We start from the raw sequence: 25,010 nt of genomic DNA, 5'->3' as shown, positions 1-25,010 counted from the left end.
AGACTGTTTCTTTTATCCCTCCTCGACAGGTTTCAAAATATCCCTTTAGGTTGCAAGGCGGTATGAAGTTAAAGCGCCAGTGATAGTAGATAATGAAGAGAAAATCCAGTTTAGAAACAAGCACTTTTAATTACACAAGCAACGCAACAATTTAATAGAAGGAGTATAAATAGTATAAGAAGAGCAATTTAGTTTTAGCAAGTCCAGATTGTAAATAGAAGACACTACAAATATATATTATATACAAAGAAATAACACGTAACGATACTTAAGGTTGTTACAAGGAGCAAACGACACTAGCTCTGCGCAGGTTAACTAAATCTCGACTGGCGTTCGACCGTTTAGCTAATGATTACCGGTTACTGTGGAATGCGAGCGATCGCCCCGCGCCGCGTGCGCATTCAACACAAATTCAGACATACTACGGATATCGCGCGGGTTTGTTGTGAATTTAATATTATATTATGTTTTTGTGTGTGTGAATATAATAACTAGATAATTAAATATTTTATGGTTGTTTGGACATGTATAAATATGTAAAATAAATAAATACATAGAAATATGCGATAAGTCACCCACATCGCTCCCCTCCAGAGACCGAGTTAGGAAGGTCGATAATAATCGGGGAAATGTACTTTTCTTACAAAACGTGTTGTTTTGGCTGATGGTGGAGTGACATTTGCTTGTGGAATCTCTGGAGTAGTATTGTTGTGTGTTGTGGTTATGTGGTCGTGTAGTAAATAGGCTGGCTTAAGCCGATCTATGCTTACTGTGACTTCTTGACTCTTGATGACAATTTTGAAGTTTTTGCTACCTCTTTTACGAACTTCATACGGTCCTCTGTAGGCGGGTTGAAACGATCTTCGTAGTGCGTCTTCCCTGAGGAATACGTGACTACTCGAAGGAAGATCTTTGTAGACGAAAACTTTGTTGTTGGAGTGGTGTTCTGTTGGCACTGGTCGGATGTTCTCGGCGAAAGATTTCATTCGTGCAGAGAAATCAGTGATATCAGTGGTACAATTCACGACATTAGGATCAAAGAATTCTCCAGGGAGACGAAGAGGTTCTCCATATACGAGCTCCGCTGATGATGCTTTAAGGTCTTCTTTGATTGAACTTCTTATACCCAGAAGTACGAGCGGTAGTGACTCGATCCAATCAGCATTTGCATGGCAAGTAATTGCAGCTTTCAGCTGTCGATGGAACCTTTCAACCAAACCGTTGCACTGTGGATGGTATGCGGTTGTTCTACGATGATCAAAACCTATGGACTTCGACAGCTGTTGAAATAGTGCTGACTCGAATTGTCTTCCGCGGTCAGTAACGATCACTGCAGGACAACCGTACCGTGCTATCCAGCTAGATATAAAAGCTTTGGCCACTGTTTCGGAGGTGATATCAGTAATGGGTACAACTTCCGGCCATCGCGTGACGCGATCGACGGCTGTAAGACAATACCGATAATCACCAGCGGGTGGTAATGGTCCGATCAAGTCTATATGAACATGTTTAAAACGCGCCGAAGGCAAATCTAGCGCACCTACAGGTGAAGTGACGTGCCTTTTCACCTTCGTGCGCTGGCAAGTTAAACACGTCTTAGACCATTCACGGCAATTTTTGCGAATTAATGGCCATACAAAGCGTTGGGCAACGAGTTTGGCTGATGTGTTAGCGCCAGGATGACTGAGCGAATGTAAGCACTTAAATACTTGCTCACGCAATTGCTTAGGGACGAAAGGCCTAGGAGTCGCTGTACTTACATCGCAGTACAACTCAATACGACTACCTGGGATGTTCATCTTTACCAGGCGCAAAGAATTTTCATTTTGTAAATACTCAGCTAGTTCTGGGTCTGTGGATTGCATTTTAGCCATGACTTCCAGATCGACAGGTATCTGCAGTTCTTCAACTCGGGAGAGTGTGTCGGCTACAACATTGTCTCTTCCCGCGATGTGTTGAATGTCAGTTGAGAACTGAGATATGAGGTCTAAATGTCTGTACTGACGAGGTGTGCAGTTATTCTTTCGCTGATGGAATGCGTAACACAGTGGTTTATGATCCGTATATATAGTGAAATGTGTTGCCTCCAGCATATGGCGGAAATATTTAATGTTTTCGTAGATCGCGAGAAGCTCGCGATCATATGGTGAATATTTCGCCTGTGCTGGGCTCAATTTCCGCGAGAAGAAAGCTAGAGGTTGCCAATCTCCGTCCTTCAGCTGTTGTAGGACTCCACCTATTGCCGTATCAGAGGCATCAGTCACTAGTCCTAACTTGGCTTGTGGGTCAGGATGGGCTAACAGAGCTGCATCACAGAGACCCTTCTTGCAGTCTTCGAACGCTTGAAGTGAATCCCCCTTTATGTCTACTGGATGCGATGCTTTAACAGATCCAGTCAGCAATGCGTGTAAAGGGGCTTGGACTTGAGCAGCGTTAGGCAAGAATCTCCTGTAAAAATTGATCATTCCCAAAAATCTACGTAATTCTCGGACTGTTTTTGGAAGCGGGAATTCGGAAATAGCCTGAACTTTCGTTTCAAGCGGTCTCGTGCCTTTTTCAGAAATTTGGTAGCCGAGAAATGTTACCTGAGAGGCCCCGAAGACACATTTGGCTCTATTCACCAGGACGCCATAATTTTTCATGCGAGTGAATACCTGACGCAGGTGATCCTCGTGCTCTTCGGGTGTGCGGCTGAAAATTAAAAAATCGTCGAGATACGCATAGCAAAAATCCAAGCCACGTGTCATTTCATCGACAAATCTCTGAAAAGTTTGTGCAGCATTCCGCAATCCAAAAGTCATAAAAGGGAATTCATATAGTCCGAAGGGTGTAGTGATAGCGGTCTTCGGAATGTCTTCCTTTGCGATTGGTATAAAATTATAAGCTTTTACTAAATCTAAAACTGAAAAAATTTTACAACCGGACAGACAATGCGAAAAGTCGTGTATATGACGAATTGGGTATTTATCTGGTACAGTCCTAGAATTCAGTAACCTGTAATCGCCACACGGACGCCAGCCATTATTTTTCTTGGCTGCTAGGTGAAGCGGAGATGAGCACTGACTATCCGACGGGCGTGCGGTTCCCGCAACAATCATAGCTTCAAACTCTTGCTTAGCAATTTTTAACTTATCTGGGGCAAGACGTCGTGGTGAGCATGAAATGGGCTGTCCCGGTGTAGTTCGTATGTGGTGTAGTGTTGTGTTTTACAATATCCGTAGTACCTGCGGGGTGTGTTATCTCGGGGTACTCGGACAATAACTTGTCATACCTACTATTACCACCAGTCGAAATTTTTACACTTGTGACAGACAAACATTTTTATACATATATACTACACTGCTAACATTGGTTAAGTCATCGATCAGTTTTTGTTGACTAACATCAACAATGAGGCGGTAAAATGATAAAAAATCGACACCAATTATAGGTTTTGTGACGTTAGCAACAATAAAACGCCACGGGAAATCTCGTCGTAGACCTAGGTTTAAATTTAACTGAATAAAACCATAAGTGTCGATAACTGAACCATTGGCAGCACAGAGTTGAAATGAAGTTTTATTACGAGATTCGCGAAGCACAGATATTGGGAACACACAAATGTCACTTCCAGTGTCTATTAAAAATTGTAGTTTAGTGGTTCGGTCTGTAATAAATAGGCGACCCGTAGAACTTCGGCAGTCATCCGTCGCCATCACTGACTGCCTGGGGCGTTTTCCGACCTATAATTACATGGCTTAATGCACTTCTGCGCCTTACCTCCGTGTTTATTATGGTACCAGCAGATTGGATACCGGCGGTAGCTTGACTGCGAGCGCTGTGATGACGAACGGCTACAGCGCTCTCGTCGTCGTTCCGTGTGTCGCCGTTCTCGTGGTTCACGGTTCACTTGCATTGTCAATGCACTTACTTGTTTAGTCAGCTGAGCTACCTGTTGGACTAACTGGTCAATCGGAGATGACGTGGTTGCCGCAACGTGTTGCACCGGCGTCGCTATATCATTAATCCGATCAGCCAGCTCCGCAAGGTCGTCCAAGGGCAACGTTGGCTGGGACGCGACGATGAATTGCATTGCATTCGGCAGTCGACTCGTCCAGATTGTTTTTAAGAAATCTGGAGGCATATTCGGTCCTGCAAGGTGCTGCAAGTGTCGCAGGAATTGAGATGGCTTACGGTTGCCAAGTTCCTCATGCATAAGCAACTGCTTCACTTTATTTTCCCGGGACACGGACAGTCGTTTGATTAATTCCGCTTTCAGTTTTTTGTAATCGGCTGGACCGGTGAGAATATCCTCGACTTCAGTTGCGTACTGTCTATCCAAAGTTGAAAGCACGTGGTAGAATTTAGTGGCGTCATCCGTTATGTGCATTATTGCAAACTGACCTTCCACCTGCGCAAACCATATAGCCGGCTTTTCAGGCCAAAACGGTGGTATTCTCATCTGACCAGGTGAGTTTACTACCCCGGATTGGGTCGTACTCGTCTTGCGACATCTTCGAGGCTCCGTATTCACGTGTGATTTTGCAGTGTCACTTTCACTGGATGACATGATAGCCCTTTCTTTCGTGTCTGCAGGGGTCACCAGTTTAGGTTGCAAGGCGGTATGAAGTTAAAGCGCCAGTGATAGTAGATAATGAAGAGAAAATCCAGTTTAGAAACAAGCACTTTTAATTACACAAGCAACGCAACAATTTAATAGAAGGAGTATAAATAGTATAAGAAGAGCAATTTAGTTTTAGCAAGTCCAGATTGTAAATAGAAGACACTACAAATATATATTATATACAAAGAAATAACACGTAACGATACTTAAGGTTGTTACAAGGAGCAAACGACACTAGCTCTGCGCAGGTTAACTAAATCTCGACTGGCGTTCGACCGTTTAGCTAATGATTACCGGTTACTGTGGAATGCGAGCGATCGCCCCGCGCCGCGTGCGCATTCAACACAAATTCAGACATACTACGGATATCGCGCGGGTTTGTTGTGAATTTAATATTATATTATGTTTTTGTGTGTGTGAATATAATAACTAGATAATTAAATATTTTATGGTTGTTTGGACATGTATAAATATGTAAAATAAATAAATACATAGAAATATGCGATAAGTCACCCACAATCCCTGCTGTAATGAAGACCAAAGCGAAAATGGAAATCATGGAAATTATAGAAAAATATCAACCGAACTATGAACCAACAGCGCGCGTAAACTATTCAAGAAATTTCAATACTCTTTACGACCAAGAATATGTACCCGCATCGACCGAATTATTCAGGTTATTCTACTACCAACAGGATATCAGATGACTCAAATTACAGCGATACTCATACTCATTATTCTGATATTTCCCAAAATTCAGAAATGATAGACCTATTTCCCAATTTGAATGATTAATTGTTCACAATTGCCATTTTTTAAGTTACGAAAATACAAATAATTTGATGATCTACTTCAGTTTTTTATTATTTAAAAACATAGTAATAAGCAAGGCCTTTTCCTCTCCATTTCAAAGTCGTAAACTAGTATTGTTTATAAATTATTTAAAGTGGCAAAACCATGGTCAATGAATTATACAGGTTGTTGTGAAAAACACAATAGTGGTGATTCAGAATCGAGTCTTGTATAATTCAAATTTACAAAAAAATCCATTAAGCAGTTTGAGTAAAAAAAAGGCCCTATCACATTATTTTTATTATCACGTATTTTTTAAACATTCTGTTTTTAAAAAAGAAAAAGCATACCTTATTGTTATCACTAATTTTTCTTCTGCTGTAATGCATTTCCGATAGTTGTTACCAGTTCCAGTAATTTTTGGTTTTATTGTATCCAGTAACAGGTTAAAAGTATTCGTTGACATTCTCATGTAATTAAAGAATCTCTTCTCATACATTTTTAAATCCATAAAATAAGTATAATGTAATCCTTTAGTCTTTCTCTCGCAAAGTAATGGATGCACCCAAAACTGTCTTTTACGTGAAATCTTCCGTTTCGTTTTCGTGGTAAATACATAAGCACAGTTAGCGTGATTATCTTCTGCACGTCCATCTTGACACACCCTTGGAAGCCGACTGCAATTTTTCGGCCGTCCGCATGTCGCGCTTGCCTACGCACCAGCGACGATGGCCGCGGCGGCCTGGCCGCGTCTATGGTCGCCAGTGCGTAGGCTGCCTAAAGCGAAGGTACGAAGAGACTGGACACCATCTGGAGACCTTATAATGGCAGACCCACGTGTACCAGTACCCGAGAAGATCGTTATATTATTTCCACTGTGTTAAGAAATCGCCACCAAAATGCAGTTGAAGTCCAGCAACAGCTATTTCAGACCCGGAGGGACTACATTAGTGACAGTACAATGAGAAGAAGACTTGCTGAAGCAAATTTGAAACCCCGAAGAACAGCGAGTGGCCCAAAACTCGAGAGACAGCATCGAGTAGCGAGACTGCGATACGCCCGTGAACACATGCAGTGGGATGAAGAAGAATGGTCAAGAATTTTGTTTGCAGATGAGTCTCGATTCTGCCTTTACACTTCTGATGGAAGGCGAAGTGTTAACAGACGACCTGGTGAGCGATACCTTCAAGCCTGCATCTCAGAAAGAGTCCAATACGGTGGAGGCAGTGTTGCAGTTCAGAAGGTCGCACAGAGCTAGTAGCCATAGAAAATGGCACCCTCACTGGGCAAAGATATGCTCAAGAGATTCTGAGTATGCAGGGCCGTATTTAGCAAATATGGGTGATGGATCGATGCTGATGCATGACAAAGCCCGGCCACACACGGCTCATATCGTACAAGAGTATATTCAGTCGGTGGTATCAGCGTGATGGCTTGGCCATCAAGAAGTCCTGATCTCAACCCGATTGAACACGCCTGGGATGAGCTTGGGAGGCTAGTCAGAAATCGCAGACCACCACCTACTACCCTCAGGACACTAAAGCAGGCCCTGGTAGAAGAATGGGAGAATATTGCCCAACAACACAACTGCCTGCGCCAATACCACCTGTGACGATAGTCTAAATGAAGCGTATGAAATGCCAAAAAGAAGAGAATCGAAAGACAAATTTGAAGTTTATGGCCAGTATGTGGCATGTCAATTAAAAAATGTAAAAAATCAAAGAACAGTATTACAGGCCAAATATTATATAAATAATATACTGCTTCCAGCGAGAATTTCGATAATAATTGTTTCAGTAGATATCATGGCTAAGGATGGCAAGTGTGGACGGCCAAGTTTCAGAAACATGTGTTTATTGTAAACTTGTTTAACGCTAGTCATAAACAGTTTATCAACAAATGTTTACTATTGAATACGTGGCTTAAAGGTTACGAAAGTTTTTTGTATAAATACTTTAAAAATTACAATACTTACTTGAGCTTTGCAATGTATTGTGTGTAGATATTATAAAATTGATACATGTTGAGTAGATAAAATGAATTGCTATATACTTATATGCAGAAAATTTATTTTTCAGATGCCTGCACGAAGAAGAGTATCCATGCGACAAATGGAAATACTGTTGGAGTTCATGGAGTCTCATCGCGATATAGCGTTGGTTAGCTTTGTAGCAGGGCCACTAGGCTGTAGTATGTATAGGTCACTCGCGAAGCATGGGAATCCGTAGCAGGCCAATTGAATTTAGTGGGAGAGGGAACTACTAGAACACCTGGCCACTGGCGTAGAGTTAGTTTACATAACATTAATTTGTTTCGTTTAGTTGCTTTCTCACGCAGTTTTTGTCACATTACCCTTGGTCCTTTGGGATCAAAACATCACTTAATAAACACTTTAAGTATCTAAGTACCTACTAAAAGCACTTAAAATAGTTTTGACTGACTAAAGTAGTTACGTAGATTAATATCTGCAATATAATGATATTGAAACTTACCTATATATTTTAATTTTATTTGTTTTTTTTTAAGTATTGGAGAGTTTAAGGCGAAAACCAACGCAAAAGCTGCAAACTCTAGCAGTCTAGAAGAAATACAGCAGCAACTTCGGGCAGCCTGGGACTAGATTGTGATTATTTTATAGCGATAGAAATGACTGTACAATATTGTATATTTTTATTGAAAAGAGCGCAAAAAAAAAGAATGCTGGGAGAGTTTCTTGCGCCGCTTCTTCTCTCTCAGAGCGCCATTTGTTTCCGAAGCGGTAGTAGTATCTAGTAGTATAAGAAATGACATCAAAAAGAATTCTAAAGGAATCAATTTTGAGAAAATAAATGCCTTTTTTAACTGGTGGAGGGCCAAACAAGCTTGTTCCTTTAAATCCTTTAGAGGAGAGAGTGCTAGGAGTCATAGGCTCAGTGGCGGTGGAGGGATTGTCCAAAGTTCGCTTGCCTATTGTTGTTAGTTTTTATATTATTATCAATCAATCAATAATATGCATTTGTTTTGCAAAGGTAGCCACATCTTTAGTGAAATGTTGGATTTATGCATCTGAGGAGGTACCCATACTAAATTGATTGCTAATTTTTATGGTATTGAAATTTAATAGTAGTTTTTAAGAAGAATTTACTTACTAACATGTAGCATAAGCATAATATAAAAAAATTGGTAATAGGTACCTAATTATTTTTTACAGACACCAGCATCATTAGATGACATAAAGGTGACTGTCGATAATGGAAATTCCGCCCCCAATCCTAATTATTCCACAACCATCCCTGAGCCCCCCGATCTTAATCCCGTATCCTCACAACCTGTAATGTATGAAGAATGGCTTGAAAGTGAAATAACCTCCGTTGAGACAAAAGCTACTGATACTGCTATCACCTACACATCCAGAAGAACAACCCGAAGTTTCGTCAAGAGATGATAGAATAGGTATACATATTATACAGGATGTCTCAAAACGATCCAACTATTTCAAGAGTGAGCGAGAAGCAAACAAGGCGCCGGGGAGGGGTGGCTCCGGCGTCGTTTACTAGGGTTCATAGTTGTTCGCTATAAATAATTGTTTGTTCTTTTGTTGTTTATTTAAAAACAATTAATTAAAAACATACCCTTTAGTTAGCCCCGCAATCAAAGTTATTAATATTTTTCTCTCAATATTAGTTTGTAAATACACATTGACGTTTGTGCGTTTGTATTTAAACGTGGAAAAATTTATTAGAAAAGCGATAATTATGCCACTATAAGTGGACATTGCAAAGATGGCTTTTGCCTCAATCCTATTCGAGGTATCATAAAAAATCCTCCTTTAGATGAAGGACCTGTTGTCATTACTATGAAATGCCGGGATACACGTAATTCTAATCATGCTGACGTGAAACGTCCTCTAAATGGGTATAAACGAAAGGAAGTCCAACAAAAAATTTTACGTTCAGGTGTATTAGGTTGGAGAAAAGAAGAAGCCAAAAACATCCTGGAACCTAGGGCGTTCCTTAAATTTTTAGTTGCCATCATGCCGTACACGGGAAAGCAACGTTCGATTTGCGTGCGCGCGTATTTTGAGAACAATCGATCACTCATTCGAGTTCTACGGATGTATTACATTATCGACTGCGCAACATTGGGGAAACTCCAAGAAATGCAACAATTTTAGCTTAGATCCAGACATTCAACTACTGGAAACACTATTGGTGAAATCCATCACAGCCGTCCAAGGCCAGCCAGAACGCCTGGAAACATTCAGTCAGTTGCAGGTTCGGGCTGCACTGAGGCACGCTGAGTCGAGGCTGTAGGCTGTAAGCCGTTAGAAAGCGTGAGTCTCAGCTTGGATTATCAAGAGCTACAATTCACCGCATAATGCGATCTGATTTACACCTAAAGGCCTGTAAATTCAGATTGTACATGCTCTTCATAAAAATGATTACATTACAAGATTGAATTTTGTGAATGTAATGTTAGAGAGATTTAATAATTTCAACAACATGTTCTTTAGCGATGAGGCACATTTTCATTTGGACGGATACGTCAATCGTCAAAATTGTCATTTTTGGGGAAAAACGAATCCACAGACATTACATAAACGCCCGTTGCGTAGCCCCAAAGTGACCGTGTGGGTCGCTATGTCAGCGAACTGCATTATTGGGCCGAATTTTTATGAAGATAACAGAGGACATGCAGTGACTGTAACTTCTGCACGTTATGTCGACATGATACGCAATTTTTTCGGGCCTCAACTGCAACAATGTGAGCATTATAACCGGCTGACATGGTTTCAACAGGATGGGGCCACATCACACACCACTAACAACTCCTTAGCTGCATTGCACGAGTTGTTCCGAGAAAAGGTGATTTCACGAAGAGGTGATATTGAATGGCCACCTCGGAGTCCTGACTGACCCCACCTGATTTTTTCTAATGGGGTTATCTTAAGGCGCGAATAACACAGAAAAGGCGAAGGCGCGGCGCAGGCATCTTGCCGCTTCAAAACGTTACAATACAAAATATAGGTAAGCGGCACGTACTCAAGCGGCGTGGCACAGGCACGTCGTTTCGTCGCCTGTTACGCGTCGCTAGCAGTCGCGACTGGAGTGGCGCGCAAACAACACGTCTTTTGGTATACAGAGTGAGCAGAAAAATGCGTGACGACAGTGATTTTAATATTCAGTTCTTCGAGATAGTCGAACAATTTCCAGCTCTTTACGACTTTACTAAGTCAGAGTATAGTAACAAACATGTTCAAGATAAAATATGGAGGGAAATATGATTAAAAGTCGGTGAAACAGGTAAGTACTTTATTTTTATTTATTAATTATTAATTATGTCTATTTTGAAATGGAATAGGAGATCGAGTTGTCATGTATGTTGTAAGATATTCTCTGATGATTTTTGGATCTTCCATTCTTTGTTGCGCGTCAATGTTTGTTCCGTTGTTATTACACAGTTATTAAAACGTGGAATCGCGAGTTTACCATCACATTTGCGGACAAAATTATGCAAAACACACATAGCTTTTACAATGTTGTCGACATTTTCTGGGTCGCAGCAAACAGATGTGCTAAGGGCACTAAATTTCGTCCGTAACATACCAAAGGCACATTCCACTGATTTTCGTGCCCTAGACAATCGGTTATTAAATGCTCTTCTCTCATTTGTTAACTGATTTCGGCCATACGGTTTCATTAAGTTTTTCTTCAGAGGAAAAGCTTCGTCAGCAACGAAATAATGGGGCACCATATTCGTTTCTCTAGGCAATGGAGTTGGGTCTGGTAAATTGAGGTTTCCTCGTTCCATAGCTTGCCCAAAGCAACTAACTTGGAATGCACGCCCGTCACTGTTCCGGCAGTATTCACCGACATCTATCGTTCAAAACAGGCCATCTGCATCTACTACTCCCATCAACACGATAGAGAAATATCCTTTGTAATTTATGTAAGCTGAGCCAGAATTGTTGAGTGCTTTGATTCTTATATGCTTTCCGTCTATACTTCCAACGCAATTTGGTAAATGAAACGGTAATATGCATCCACTATAGCAAACAACACCACACTATAAGTGCCTTTGTAATTATAATAGTCTGATGCTCCGTGTGGTGGATTTTCGATTAATACGTGTTTCTCGTCAATAGCTTTAGTTTTTTCTTCACTCTTTGTTCTTTAAGCAATTGTTGAATAATTAATTATTTCAATTCCGGCACAAACGGCTATTCTGCTCAACATTTTCGATGGAAATGACAGAGCCGCATGCGATTTTAGTAACCAGTGTAAATGGGCTAGCGATGCGGCTTGGTGAGGCAATTAGAGAAGCGACTCGCCGCACGGCGAAAATCGACCCGTGTAAACCCCCCATAAGCCTCTTCGCACACGACTTTACATACATGTTAAACAAGTCCACACAACAGTTGCCAAACATTCTAAAATAACTTGACTTGTTTGAGCATGTATGTGCTCGTATTTTACATACGATACGACGACGTCGTGTGCGAAGGGATTACCATGACCGTTTTCATTTAATTCTCTGGTGTCACTTTATAAATAAACGAAAACCAAGTTCTTACAGCAGATCTAAATAAAAAAGATCATATTAGTATCTCTCACTTCACACATCGTCCATCCCTCTCTCACATAGCAGTCACATGTACACATCACTGTCTCTTTCCGGTCACTTGTTTACACGTAATTAGCCAGCAAAGGGTGAATATTTGAGACGCAGGATAATGTAATGACTTTTCTTTCTTGTTTCAGCAAAAGATTGCAAAGAACGATGGAAGAACATCAGATGCAGTTATTCAAAGAATAAGTAAAACATGAATGCTCAATCTGGCTCTGCTACGAAAATACCTAAAGAGTACTTACTATCTTGCACCAAACTTACGTTTCCTAGATATTTTTTTGAAATCCCGACCCTGTAAAGGCAATTTGGGGGATGATGCAGACCGAATCGAACATGAAGACGATGTGACAACCATGTCTGATGGTTCATCTGCAGGCGAACTGAAGGCGAGTGATTTTATCACGCCACAAACCACAAAAAAGAAAAAAATTAATTTAAATGATGTTAATAAGACAGCGTACGAATACTTCAACCTAAGAAACAAACAAATCAATAAACGACAGTAAAATATAGACGAAGAAACCAAAGTAAAAAAAATTGACGATTCAGACCCCGACATGGCCTTTGTCCGAAGCATGTTACCAGATGTGAAAACAATGACTCCAGACCAGAAACGAAAATTGAAACTTAGCGTACTTAATTTAATTGACCAAATTTTGAAAGAACCAATCACTAGTAGTTTTTCATATTCAAGTATATCGCCTTACCAAAGAACTTCATCACGGCAGTCAGAGTATAATTCACCTGCACACGTGGGATCTTATGGAAGTCCATCACCTCAGCAGACACGTACCACTGACGCATACGGAGGTTCGACACTTCAGCAGATGCAAACAAGTGGTGCTTATGACGAAGGTCACCAAATAATTCAAGCAGAAGGCCAACCTCACGATGATGGTTTAAATGATTTCAATTATTGATATTTTTGCGGTAACAAGTTCTCCTGATTGTTAAGACTTAGTCCAGTTTTCTGTTTAAAAATCAAACGAATGAAAGTATATAAAAATTCTATAAATGTTTTACTAACCTTAATGTTATCAACAGTCCTTCTTCAGGACAGACCGGTTCTCTCCAATTTGTATGCTTCTTCTGAAGACCGTGTTTAACTTTCGGCATTAGAATGTGGAAACATTCTAGTGTCATTTTCATCACTGTTAGAAAACGATCAGGATATTCGCATAATCTTTCCATCATTCTAAAATATCTATGCTCTTGTGACATTTTCCAAACGGGGTGCACCCAATATCTTCGGAGTCTCTGCACATTAATGAGTTGCAGCAAAGCGAGCGCATCTTCGTCATCTGAAGAGGAAGACATGCTATCACGACAAAGTCCAGCCTGCGTGTGACTCATTGTGCCGTCTCTTAGCCTCTTTGATATAATTTAAGTCGCATCCGTGCCTTATCGTGCCTGCGCCTGCGCCGCGCCTTCACCTTATGCATTTTTTGTGTAATTCGCGCCTAAGAGCGTAGTCCACGAAATTTGACAGATTTAAGAAACAATATTGAAGAAAAACTCAGGAGTATTCCTCGACCACTTCTTCAAAAAGTTATTGAAAGTGTACGCAAACGGTTTGAGGAGTGCCGTCAACGTGATGGCCATCATTTAAATAACGTAGTGTTTAAAAAGTAAAATTTTGTACCTTATCTTTTAATTCATAGCAATAAATGCATACAAAAATAAGTTTAATGTATTTTTTCCAACTAAAGTAGTTGGGTTGTTATGAGACATCCTGTATAATTACTTTTATTATTGCACTATTTTTTTTTAAACGGCCATACTTCAATGTAGGCTTTAAGGGCTTATAATCATCTTTTGCAGTCATAACAATTATAAAGAAAAAAAATATTTTAAGGAGGTACTCAGCGCGGCATTCCACCTAACAGAAGATTGAGAACGCGAAGGCAAAGTTAGTGTAATATTTGCATATTATTGTTTGTTATTATTATTTGTTATTAAATGTACTTGATATAAAATCTATTCACTTTTGTAAGCGATTGTACTTTTGAAGGATCATTATGATAACGACTATTAGTAATCATTAGTATCTAATTATCATTCACCAGTAAAGAAAGCAAAGTCCATGCCATTGTTTGTTTAGATTGTCATACTAGCTAAGTGATGTTTACATTATATTGAGTTATAAGGTCCTCCGCCCAGCGGAATAGGCAGTTCCTCATAGTTCATAGTTCCTCGAGTAGCGCTCGATACGTTCTAGAAGCTGAAGTTCCTTCAATAAGTTACTGCAAGTTAGTGTAAGAGTTGCGAGTCCCTAAGTGCATTTTATTACTTTTTAATAAACTCTTATTTCGCCGTAACTCTGCCGTTGTCATTTTCAAGACCCCTCTGACATTTTTCACTTCTTCTCACATTTTTGATGTCAGAAGTGGGATACTCTGTCAAAAAAGCTATTGAAATATTATAGACCTTGACAATAACCAGATAAGTATTTCGACGGGTAAGATCTCCAATTCTTAAGTTCTAAACGTTAACCCGTACTGGGATACTCTGGAGGGGTCTAGACAACAACAGAAACAAGTAATCGAGTTCACAAAGGTGCTGGGCGACCGAGGTCATTCACAGCATCTCGCACTCGCCAGTACCCAAATAGAAGACGGTTGTTCTTCGGTAGTGTTCGCATTACGAAGCTGACGTGACGATTCAAGCAATAAGGAAGGCAGCCACAATCGCCGAATCAGTTCTCCGATGACTCCGTAACGTCCGACGAGTTAAGCAGCGGTTGACAAGAGGAACTCCGCAGTGACTCAATTTCGTTCCAAGTGAGTCGTATATTTGGTGTTTTACTGTGTATATTTTTTTTTATTTTCATGTGTATGTAACAGATAATTGATAGAAATATTATAGTATAATTTATGTTTCAAAACAAAATGTCAAAATCAGAGGATAGTATGGTTTCTGGTGGGTTTATTGATATTAATCTTGCAGAAAGAATTTACATGTGTTCACCGATAATTGCAATAACGCGTATGTACTTTTAAAGCCTATTTATAAATAAGCATTTATGTCGGTAGTTTTATCAAAAATAGAAGGAAATATAATATTCAAACTTAAAAGCATGAAGAGTATGCCAGGCCAGTGATAGGGGATTTTAAGATGGTGGGTTTTCTGGTGGGAATGCAAGGCGGATACACGAAATATCCATGCTATCTTTACTTATGGGACAGTAGAGCCGACACACTTCACTACAAGCAGAAGTCATGGCCTAAACGGATCGAATGACAGATACGAAAACATAATGTCAAGAAAGAACCGATTGTGAAGGCCGATGATATTTCGATGCCCCTGTTGCATATAAAATTAGGCCTTATGAAGCAATTTGTGAAGGCTCTTCGTCAAGAATCTCCAGCCTTTGAATACTTAAACGAGTTTTTCCCTAAATTGTCAGAGGCTAAAGTTAAAGGAAAACTACTGGAGCTACTGAATAAAGACGACCTTGCTCTAGGGGCAAGCCTATATTCATCTCCTGAATTAGTGTCATTTGTTATCATCTCGTTCATTTGTTACGTTAGTGGCAAATAAAATAGACGGAGACTCTCTGGGGTTCTCTAAAGAAGCATTATCCTGCTCTGGAGTAATTGTTCTTGGGACATCTAATTTGGCTGGTGCTATTTGCTTCTGAGAATTTGAACAATGGGAGAGTGTATTTTTTTGTTCAGAATATGGCTTCCATGCACTTCAACTAAGTTTTGATTTCCCACTCGAAAGTAGCACAAGATATTTGCTGCGTTGGTTCATTTAAGGTATGAAAGAAATAAAATACCTACATAATGATAACAAATAGGTTAAACAAAAAAAAATATTATCATAAAATAACGATCGACGGATTCATCGATAGGTAGGTAATTTTTAATTACCTGAAAATATATACTTAATCGATTAGTTAAAAAAATCAATTGATCATGTCAAAACAATTATAATAAAACTATAAAATTTGTATAAAACAAAAACATTAATCATTACTATACTGGAGCAATATTGTCACAACTGTTCATCTAACGTTAACTTTATACCATAAAATACAAAGATTGGAGAAATAATGTCACTACTTGCACAAGTGTCATTGTTGTTTCAAGATACAAGCGTGACAACTAGGTGTCGTTATTGCTCCAAAAGCATATAAATAAATTGTCACAATTACCTCAGTAACCTCCTGGAGCTACTCCAGGAGAATGCTTCGTGTGCGGGGCGCCGCGCGCAACTGACCGACGAAACGTTGTTTCTCCAAGTGGCGTCCAGATTCGCGCCAAAAGCATAACGACACTAATGCCCTCACGCGGTCAATATGCATACTACACAAGAGACAATAACGCACCAAGTAAAGAGGTACATTAGGTGTATTTTCTCATACTCAGTTCAGTTTTGACAAAAATTGCATAAGTGACTTTATTGCACCGTACATATCGCACATGTATGTATAGAATATGATGAGATTGTAAATCATGTCAATTATTGATAATACGAGTGATTTTGAATTATCATTGGCAGATCTGCAATTGACGAACTCGAAAAACACTTGACTCAAACAGACAGACAAACGAGCGTACGGGTCACCTGGTGTTGAGTGATCACCGCCGCGCACATTCTCTTGCAACACCAGAGGAATCACAAGAGCGTTGCCGGCCTTTATTTTTACATATTATCAAGATTCAAAATGTCACATAACTCTAGCCTTGATGATTTTCAGTCTATAGTCTCTTCTGGTTCTAGTGGTGAAGAAAGTTTTCAAAGTGTATCTTATATTCCTATTGACGTTGCTCTCAGTAATCACTTCCCCGACACTCAGAAAAACTTTAATATAGTTCACCTCAATGCACAAAGCATCCCTGCACATTATCTTGACCTTCAGGCGTCGTTTGATTCTAGCAATGTTCATGTCGTACTTATTTCTGAGTCGTGGCTTAAGCCTAGCCTCCCTTCTTCCTCTTACTACCTTCCAGGCTACCACCTCCTTCGCAATGACCGTGTGGGTAGAGTTGGTGGCGGCGTTGCAATCTATCTTCGATCTCACCATCCGTTTTCAATCATAAGTTCTTCTAGTGATTCCTTGTCACAGAATGAAGTTGAGTATCTTCTTGTTGAAGTTATCCTTTCACATACAAAAATCCTTCTTGGAGTATTCTACCGTTTTTCACTTAATGTCGATTATTTCTTTTCCTTTGATCATATCCTCGAGAAATTTGGACCACTGTATGATCACTTGATTTTGATGGGTGATTTTAATACCTGTCTTCTTAAAGATGACCATCGTTCAAAAAAGCTTTTGTCCGTTACTGATTCCTACAATCTCCATATCCTTCCTCTTACAGCCACCCACTTCTTTCCTCACTCCACTCCGTCTCTTCTTGACCTCATCATAGTCTCTAAGCCCGAGTATGTAAACTCGCATGGGCAATGCTCTGCGGATGCTTTTTCTTTCCATGATCTCATTTTTCTCTCCTATAAAGTACGCCCCCCTAAACGTAAACCCCAAATACTGATGCAGCGGAATTTTTCTGGGATGGATATGCTACGTCTTTTTATAGACGCACAAACTATTGATTGGGATGTCATTTTTAATTCTAATAGTATCAATGATAAAGTTGATATTTTTAATTATTTGCTAATACAGCTGTATGATAAGCATGCGCCAGTTAAACCCGTGAAGATAAAGCATTTACCTGCTCCTTGGCTTACTGATGATATTAAAAAACTGCAAACTTCTAAAAATCGAGCTAAATCTATTTATAAGAAGAATAACTCTGATCTTAACCGGGAAAAGTATATAAGATAAAGGAATCGTTGCAATACAATGTGCAGAGACGCGCAGCGACGCCATATCTACTCGTCTGTCGAGAACGGCGAAACCAGTAAAGTTTGGAAATTCCTAAGAACGCTAGGAGTTGGGAAGCAACAACAAACAGTTTCCAATAATCTAAATATTGAACAACTTAATCAACATTTCTCTCAAAATTCATATTTTCTTGACAATAACACTAAAGCTCAAACGCTTCAATCCCTTTCCTTAATCCCAACCCCTGATTTTTCACCGTTCAACTTCTCTCCCTTCACTGATTCTGACGTTAAAAAAAAACATTTTGTCTGTTACATCTAAGGCCGTTGCTAGTGATTGCATTAGTCGTAATATGATCCTTCTTATCATAGATATCCTAGTTCCTACAATCTCTCATATACTTAATTTTTCTATAACGTCTGACCAATTTCCTGTAGCCTGGAAAGACGCTAATGTTATTCCAATTCCTAAAGTTTCTAAACCACATAATCTTTCTGACTATCGCCCCATATCTATACTACCTTTTCTTTCCAAGGTTCTAGAACGCTACGTCCATCAACAATTCTCTATATTTATTAATTAGCACAGTGTTCTTAACCCTTTCCAATCTGGTTTTCGTCCAGGACATAGTACAACTACTGCACTTATAAAAATTACCGATGATATCAGATCTGGCATGGATAAGCAACAGCTCACAATACTTACACTACTCGACTTCAGTAATGCCTTCTGCACTGTTGATTTGATATTTTGCTGAGCATGTTGAGTTCCGTTAATGTATCTCCAACAGTGATAGGGTGGTTTCGAAGCTATTTACGTGGGCGTCGGCAAAGGAATAAGATTGATGATAACACTTCAACCTGGTCTAACCTTTCCGCTGGAGTTCCGTTCTGAAGTTGAGTTCTGAAGGCGGTGTACTATCTCCTCTTCTTTTTGCAATTTTTATTAACTCTATAACTAAAAATTTAACTTCCTGGTATCATATGTATGCAGACGATCTCCAGATATACTCACAATCTTCTCTCGAGGGTCTGCCTTTAGCTATTAAAAACACTAACAAAGACTTAACTACAATCGTGGAATGGAGTACTGCCCATGGACTAAAAGTGAATCCGTCGAAAACTCAATGTATTATTGTTGGTAGCTCACAACTAACCCATAAAATTGAGTGGGGTAATCTACCTCCCATTTGTGTAGGTGGAACTCTTATTCCTTTTAGCTGCTCTGTTAAGAGCTTGGGCGTATTCATTGATCGGAATTTGTCTTGGCACCATCAATTAAAAGATGTTAGTAGGAAGCTTTATGCTGCCTCTCACTCATTAAAAAAACTCCAAAATTTTCTTCCTATTCCCACGAAAACTTTACTCGCTCAATCCCTTCTCCTGTCCATTCTTGACTACGCTGACATTTCATATGTCGATTTAACCGAACTCCAGTTGGATAAGCTTGAACGATTGCAGAACATGTGTATTCGTTTTATATTTGGACTACGTAAGCATGACCACGTGTCTGAATTTCGCAAAAGCTCAAATGGCTCCCTATCCGCTTGCGTAGAAATTCCCATATACTTATACATCTCTATCGTGTCCTATTTGATCCTAAAACTCCTATATATCTCAAGGAAAATTTTTCAGCATTAAGTTCTCACCAACTATATCTTCGGTCTGTCCATAATCTCTTGCTTTGTACACCTGTTCATAAAACTTCCTTTCTCAACAATTCATTTGCTGTGCAAGCTGTTAACCTATGGAATTCTCTTCCCTCTGAAATCAGAAAGGCTCAAACTCTCCAATCTTTCAAAACAATGCTCCATAATTATTATTTATTACTGTGACAATTTCAATACTAGTTCTTTTCTTGGAATTATTTACTGTATGTTTAAATTATATGCATATCGATAACACCACCTTCTGTTATCTTTACAACTATAACTGATTCATTACAGGTTGCCTGGTAGAAATCGCTCTTAAGCGATAAGGCCGCCTATTGCTTTTTGTAGTCTCGATTTTTGTTATGTTTCATTATTTTGTGGTATGCAATAAAGATATATTTCATTTCATTCATTTCATTTCAGAATTGCGGAATCAAAACAAAAATTTTTTCGCCGTGTTCGACCGAACATAATATGTCTGCTTGCCAATTCGATTGGGCCATTTTGTGTGTAGGTTGAAGAATAGCAGAGATAGATCCGATAAGCCGGGTACTCATTAGCGAACTGTAACCGTAACCGTTGCATGCATTGTAACCAAAAAGTATAGTGTGTACGTGGTTCGCTAACCTGCTGCGAGCGGTACGCGTGCGGTTTGCAGCGAGCCGACGTTTACGTACTCACTTCTGAATTCGTAACGTTGCACGTAACTGTAACTGTTAGGCCTCTTTTCCACGTCACGGTTATTCAACCGTACGTTTGCTTATTACATATATAGGAAACGGAAAATAGAAAAAAAAAAGGGAAAGACGGTTTTGGATACATCCGATTTTAGAAAAAATGGAAGAATATGGCGCGTTTCATGCCCTTGTCAAGAATCAACTGAGGGAAGATGAAGACAAGTATTACAATTATTTTAGAATTCAGAAAACTACATTCGACAAGTTGCTTCAAAAATTATCCCAGAAACTAAAACATCAAGATACTATCATGCGACAGAGTATAGCGCCCGCAGAAAGATTGGCTGTAACTCTGAGGTAAGTACAAAATCAAATGACATACTTTAGTTTAAAATTATTTATTGCACACAAACAAAATTGTACTGAATTTGAATTATTACTTTAAGAACATGTAAATAAAAAATACACTACGCTGAATATGCTACTGGAATGCGGTACTAAAATCGAATTCGTCTTCAATAGAACCTTGAGAATCTGCCGAGATACTTTCCGCATTTACACTGTGTGCAGATAATTGTGATTCGGGTCGGTAGTGTATTGGCTCCATGCCAGAACCCTGTCCAAAATCATGTGAAGACGTCTGTGGACGACTTATTCCAAAGCCCGATCTAGCAGCTGTAGAATATCCATGTGACGATTGCGTATTTGGAGATGCTGCACCACTTAGATATCCTTGATGGCCTTGATCCCATTGGTTTGTTGATGTAGGTATATACTGAGAACAGATTAAACCTACCCAATGCAACACGTTTGCCTGGAACTGATTATGATTTGCCATTTGTGTTCGTTGGAGACGAAGCCTTTGCTTTGCATTACCACTTACTTCGTCCATTTGGAGGTCATCATCTCGATCAATTAAAACTAACTTTTAACTATAGACTCACAAGAGCACGAAGATTTGTTGAATGTGCGTTTGGAATTTTATCCAATAAATGGCGCATTTTTCACCGGCCAATGAATGTGTCTATCGATTTGGCAGTTGATATTGTGAAAACCTGTTGTATTTTGCAAAATTTTATACATAAGCAGGAAAACTTTCAGTTTTATAATGCGAGTGAAAATGAGTCCACCCTTGATTCAGAATCGGAACTAACACAGTTACCTATGACGAATGCAGTTCGCGGAAGTTTGGCGGCTAATGAAGTTCGCAACAGATTTGCACAATATTTTATGTCTAACGAAGGTCGCCTCTCTTATCAAAACAACTATGCATAAGTAAAAAGTTAATTCAATAAATATCTGTAACTAACCAAACTTGTATTTTTCATCACCACTGAAATCTTCAAATGTGGGCTAGAAATGAATAAATACATCTTTCCAGGAATCATATTTAAACCTCTTATTTTTATAATCATCGACGGTCTTATCCCATATAATAGGCCTTTCTTGAATCAATGTAATTAATAATTCTTGATTTATGCTCATTTTTTAATACAAAAATCGGGAATCAGCGTATGTAAGCCGTCACGAATCCGTGCAAACGTCCGGCGCCGTCGACACGCTCCCATAGACTGCCATACAGCACTGATGAAAATCGCGCCGTGCGTAGACGCGGCGCGCCGAGGGGCAGGCACGGCGCACACGGCCGCGGCGCCGTGCCGTGGCGCCACCGTGCGCGTCTACAAGCTTTCATAGTAATCCATACAACACTGACGACCGTGCTTACATGCGGCGAATTAACCGTACATTTTCGCGGCGGTAAACCGTGCGTGTACAAGAGGTCTAAGAGCGCTTGTAGACGTCCGTTTTTTTCACAGGATAACGGACCGTGTTTTTTGCCGGATTCGCGGTGGTGTATGAATTATAATGAATGTGTGTACATGCACCGGACATCGGTCCGGCGAACAATTTACGCCGGATGCACCACCCCTTCCCCTCGTCGCGACGGACACCGGTCCGGTGTAAGAAATGGCGGTCATCCACGCCAGTGTATTGGTGCGTGTTGACGCTGCCGGACGTATTGCCTGTTTTCTGTTAATTGAGTGCCGTCTACCTGCGTTCTTTTAAAAATGGGTGATATTGACATGGAATTGTTAATAAGTTTGGTTGAAAATAGGCCTGTACTGTGGGACAAAACCCAAGAGTGCTATAAAAATAGACAGTCTAGTTTTGCCGCTTGGAGAGAAATTTGTCTTGCGTTAAATGAAGGTTTTGAAACGATGTCCGAGAAAGAAAAAAATGATTTTGGTAAGTAACATTTTATTTTCATTATTTTTATGCATGTTGATTTTGCCATGGTACACGCCCTACTGGTGACATGAAATACTCTGCATATTTGTTACGAATCATATTTGCTGTTACATTACCTCGTGTTGAATGGGAACGAGGCAAATGGCATAGAGTAGACACCATGTGTGAACTAGCATTGTCAGTAGCATTATTAGCAATACCCTCTACTTTATGAATTATGTTTTGTAATAAGCAGCATGTTTTTACAATGTTAACAGCAGTATCTGTTGAAACATTTAATGGTCTATGCAAAATCCTCCATTTATTGGATAAAATACCAAATGCGCATTCGACGTAGCGTCGCGCTCTTGTAAGACGATAATTGAAATTTTTTTTATTGAGTCAAGTTGATGCCCACCGTAAGGACGAAGTACGTGTTGATGTAAAGCGAAAGCTTCATCAGCAACAAATACATAAGGTAACTCACTGCCTGCACCTGGCAACTGCTTAGGTCGAGGAATATTTAATTTATCGCCTACTATTCTTTTCCAAAATTCTGTTTCTTTAAATACTGCTGAATCGCATTCTTTGCCGTAGGCTCCAACATCAATAAAAACAAAATTATAGTTTGTGTCTACCACAGCCATTAATACTATTGAGAAATAGTGCTTGTAGTTGAAAAACATTGATCCACTTTCTTCTGGCTTGATGATTCTAATATGTTTGCCGTCAATGGCTCCCAAGCAATGAGGAAAATTTGCATTCGTCTCGAAATTTTTTGCTATTGTTAACCATTCGTCTTCCGATGGTAGTTTCATATAAATTGGAGAAAGGGTTTCCCATAATGCTTCAAATACTTCTTGTACAATACAGCTGATAGTTTTTATACCCATTCTGAAACTGTAATGTAGATCACTAAATGTGTTCCCTGCAGCTAAATATCTGTAACAATTTATTCTTTTTTAGGCAAAGATATCATAAAAAAATGGAACAATGCAAGAGATAACTGGATGAAATATCACAAAAAAGTTAAGGAATGTAAATCCGGCTCTGGTGCAAATAGTCTACGAAAATATAAATTCTACGATCAAATGCTCTTTTTGTGTAAAATTGTGACTCGCCGAACAACGGAAGCAAGTATTACATCAGAAAAAAACATCACACAATCTCACAACAAAGAAACTGACTCACAAACCAATAATGACCCAACCGCACCAGCCAATACTACCGATTTAACAAAAACAAGCAAGAAGAGAAAGACAGACTGTAGCGAAGTTGATCGACAAATGCTTACTTTAATTAAATCAGTTGAAGATGAAGACAAGAGTAAGAGTATGTGTTTTTTCAAAGGTATTGCTCCGATTGTAGACAAGTATAGTGATGACGATTATGTTGAATTCCAATATGAAGTCATTAAAGTTATGAGAAATTTAACTCGGAGAAATCAAGCGTCCATGCAGCAGCAAAATTACAATTACAATATTAATCGAGGCTACACTACGGCTACACCCGACTACAGGATACACGAATATCAACCAACACAACCCATTCCATCGACATCCAGGATGCCCTATGAATATCAGCCAACACAACTCATTCCATCCACATCCAGGATGCCTCAAGAACTCATGCAGCAAGATGATTCCCAATCTTCAATTATTACTGAATTCAGTTCAATCACATCGCCTGATTACGATTTCGATTTTTCTAAAACTCCTTAATTTATTTTTTGAGTATAATAAAACAATTACTACCTACTAAATTTTGTTTTAATTAATACAGGTAATCAATCCCCTTTTCTATAATTTGAAATTGAACATCTCTTTAACATACCTTATCGTAACGGCTAATCTCTCTGCCGGGGAAATAGATTTACGCATGTCAGTATCCTCGTGTCTTATTTTATCATATATGGCTGTTAATAATAGTTGAAAGGTTTCTTTCTTCATCCGAAAATAATTGTAAAATTTAGTTTCATCTTCTTCCAACTGCGTAAAAAGAGTTTGAAATGCACCATATTTCTCCCTTTCCAATAATATAGGATGCACCCACGATGACCTTTTACGTTTTTCTATTTCTTTTTGTTTCTTCTTGTACAAATAGTAGGCCAATACGAGTTTTTTTTTCTTATTATTCGACATTTCACACGTGTGAAATCTCTGACTACCAGTTCAAAACTCGCATATAGACGGCAGTCCATCCATCCGGTAAAAAAAATATGTATACAAGGATAGCCGTTCATTGACGGTCCGTTATCCGGTGAAAAAAACGGACGTCTACAAGCGCTCTTAACCGGCGAGACAGTGCTCTCGGTCGAGTACTCGGTACGTATAAACATAGCGCCGAGTGCACGGGCGAGCGCTCGGCCGAACAAAGTGGCGAGACAACAGCTCGGCTGCCGTTCTACCTACTAGACCGAGTTACCACCCCCTCCCGCTTCCCCGCACTGTCTCGTTCACTCACTCGGCAGGTTTGAACGTGCACTGTCTCGCCACTCGCCACTCGGCCACATGATTGTCGCGTCGCCGCACGTGGTTTTTTTGAGTGCAGTTGTTTAAAACAAGTTAAAATGTCTACAAATATCAAATAGGACGTCGAAACAACTATTAAATTTATACGGTTATATAAAATAATCTGTGTCTATGGAACTTTAAATCA

At 39.5% G+C, this 25,010-nt stretch overlaps 2 protein-coding genes and 1 pseudogene across 2 annotated transcripts; 2 read left to right on the top strand and 1 right to left on the bottom strand.

The window, feature by feature from the left end:
* The first annotated feature begins 7,473 nt into the window (after window positions 1–7,473).
* LOC126973575 (uncharacterized) lies at window positions 7,474–8,931 on the top strand (annotated as a pseudogene).
* A 13,261-nt stretch (window positions 8,932–22,192) lies between these two features.
* Window positions 22,193–24,191, top strand: LOC126973443 (uncharacterized). The gene is made up of 2 exons (XM_050820707.1): window positions 22,193–22,370; window positions 23,319–24,191. The coding sequence occupies exons 1-2, from the start codon at window positions 22,193–22,195 to the stop codon at window positions 24,071–24,073; spliced, it is 933 nt and encodes a 310-aa protein (XP_050676664.1). The 3' UTR covers window positions 24,074–24,191.
* On the bottom strand, window positions 22,310–24,821 carry LOC126973442 (uncharacterized). Its single transcript, XM_050820706.1, has 2 exons — window positions 24,186–24,821; window positions 22,310–23,294 (listed from the first exon to the last, which is right to left on the bottom strand). The coding sequence occupies exons 1-2, from the start codon at window positions 24,491–24,493 to the stop codon at window positions 22,649–22,651; spliced, it is 954 nt and encodes a 317-aa protein (XP_050676663.1). The 5' UTR covers window positions 24,494–24,821; the 3' UTR covers window positions 22,310–22,648.
* Window positions 24,822–25,010: the final 189 nt, after the last annotated feature.

Source organism: Leptidea sinapis, chromosome 29 (assembly GCF_905404315.1).
Source record: "Leptidea sinapis chromosome 29, ilLepSina1.1, whole genome shotgun sequence".
Taxonomy (NCBI): domain Eukaryota; kingdom Metazoa; phylum Arthropoda; class Insecta; order Lepidoptera; family Pieridae; genus Leptidea; species Leptidea sinapis.
This window is presented reverse-complemented; position numbering and strand designations above follow the sequence as displayed.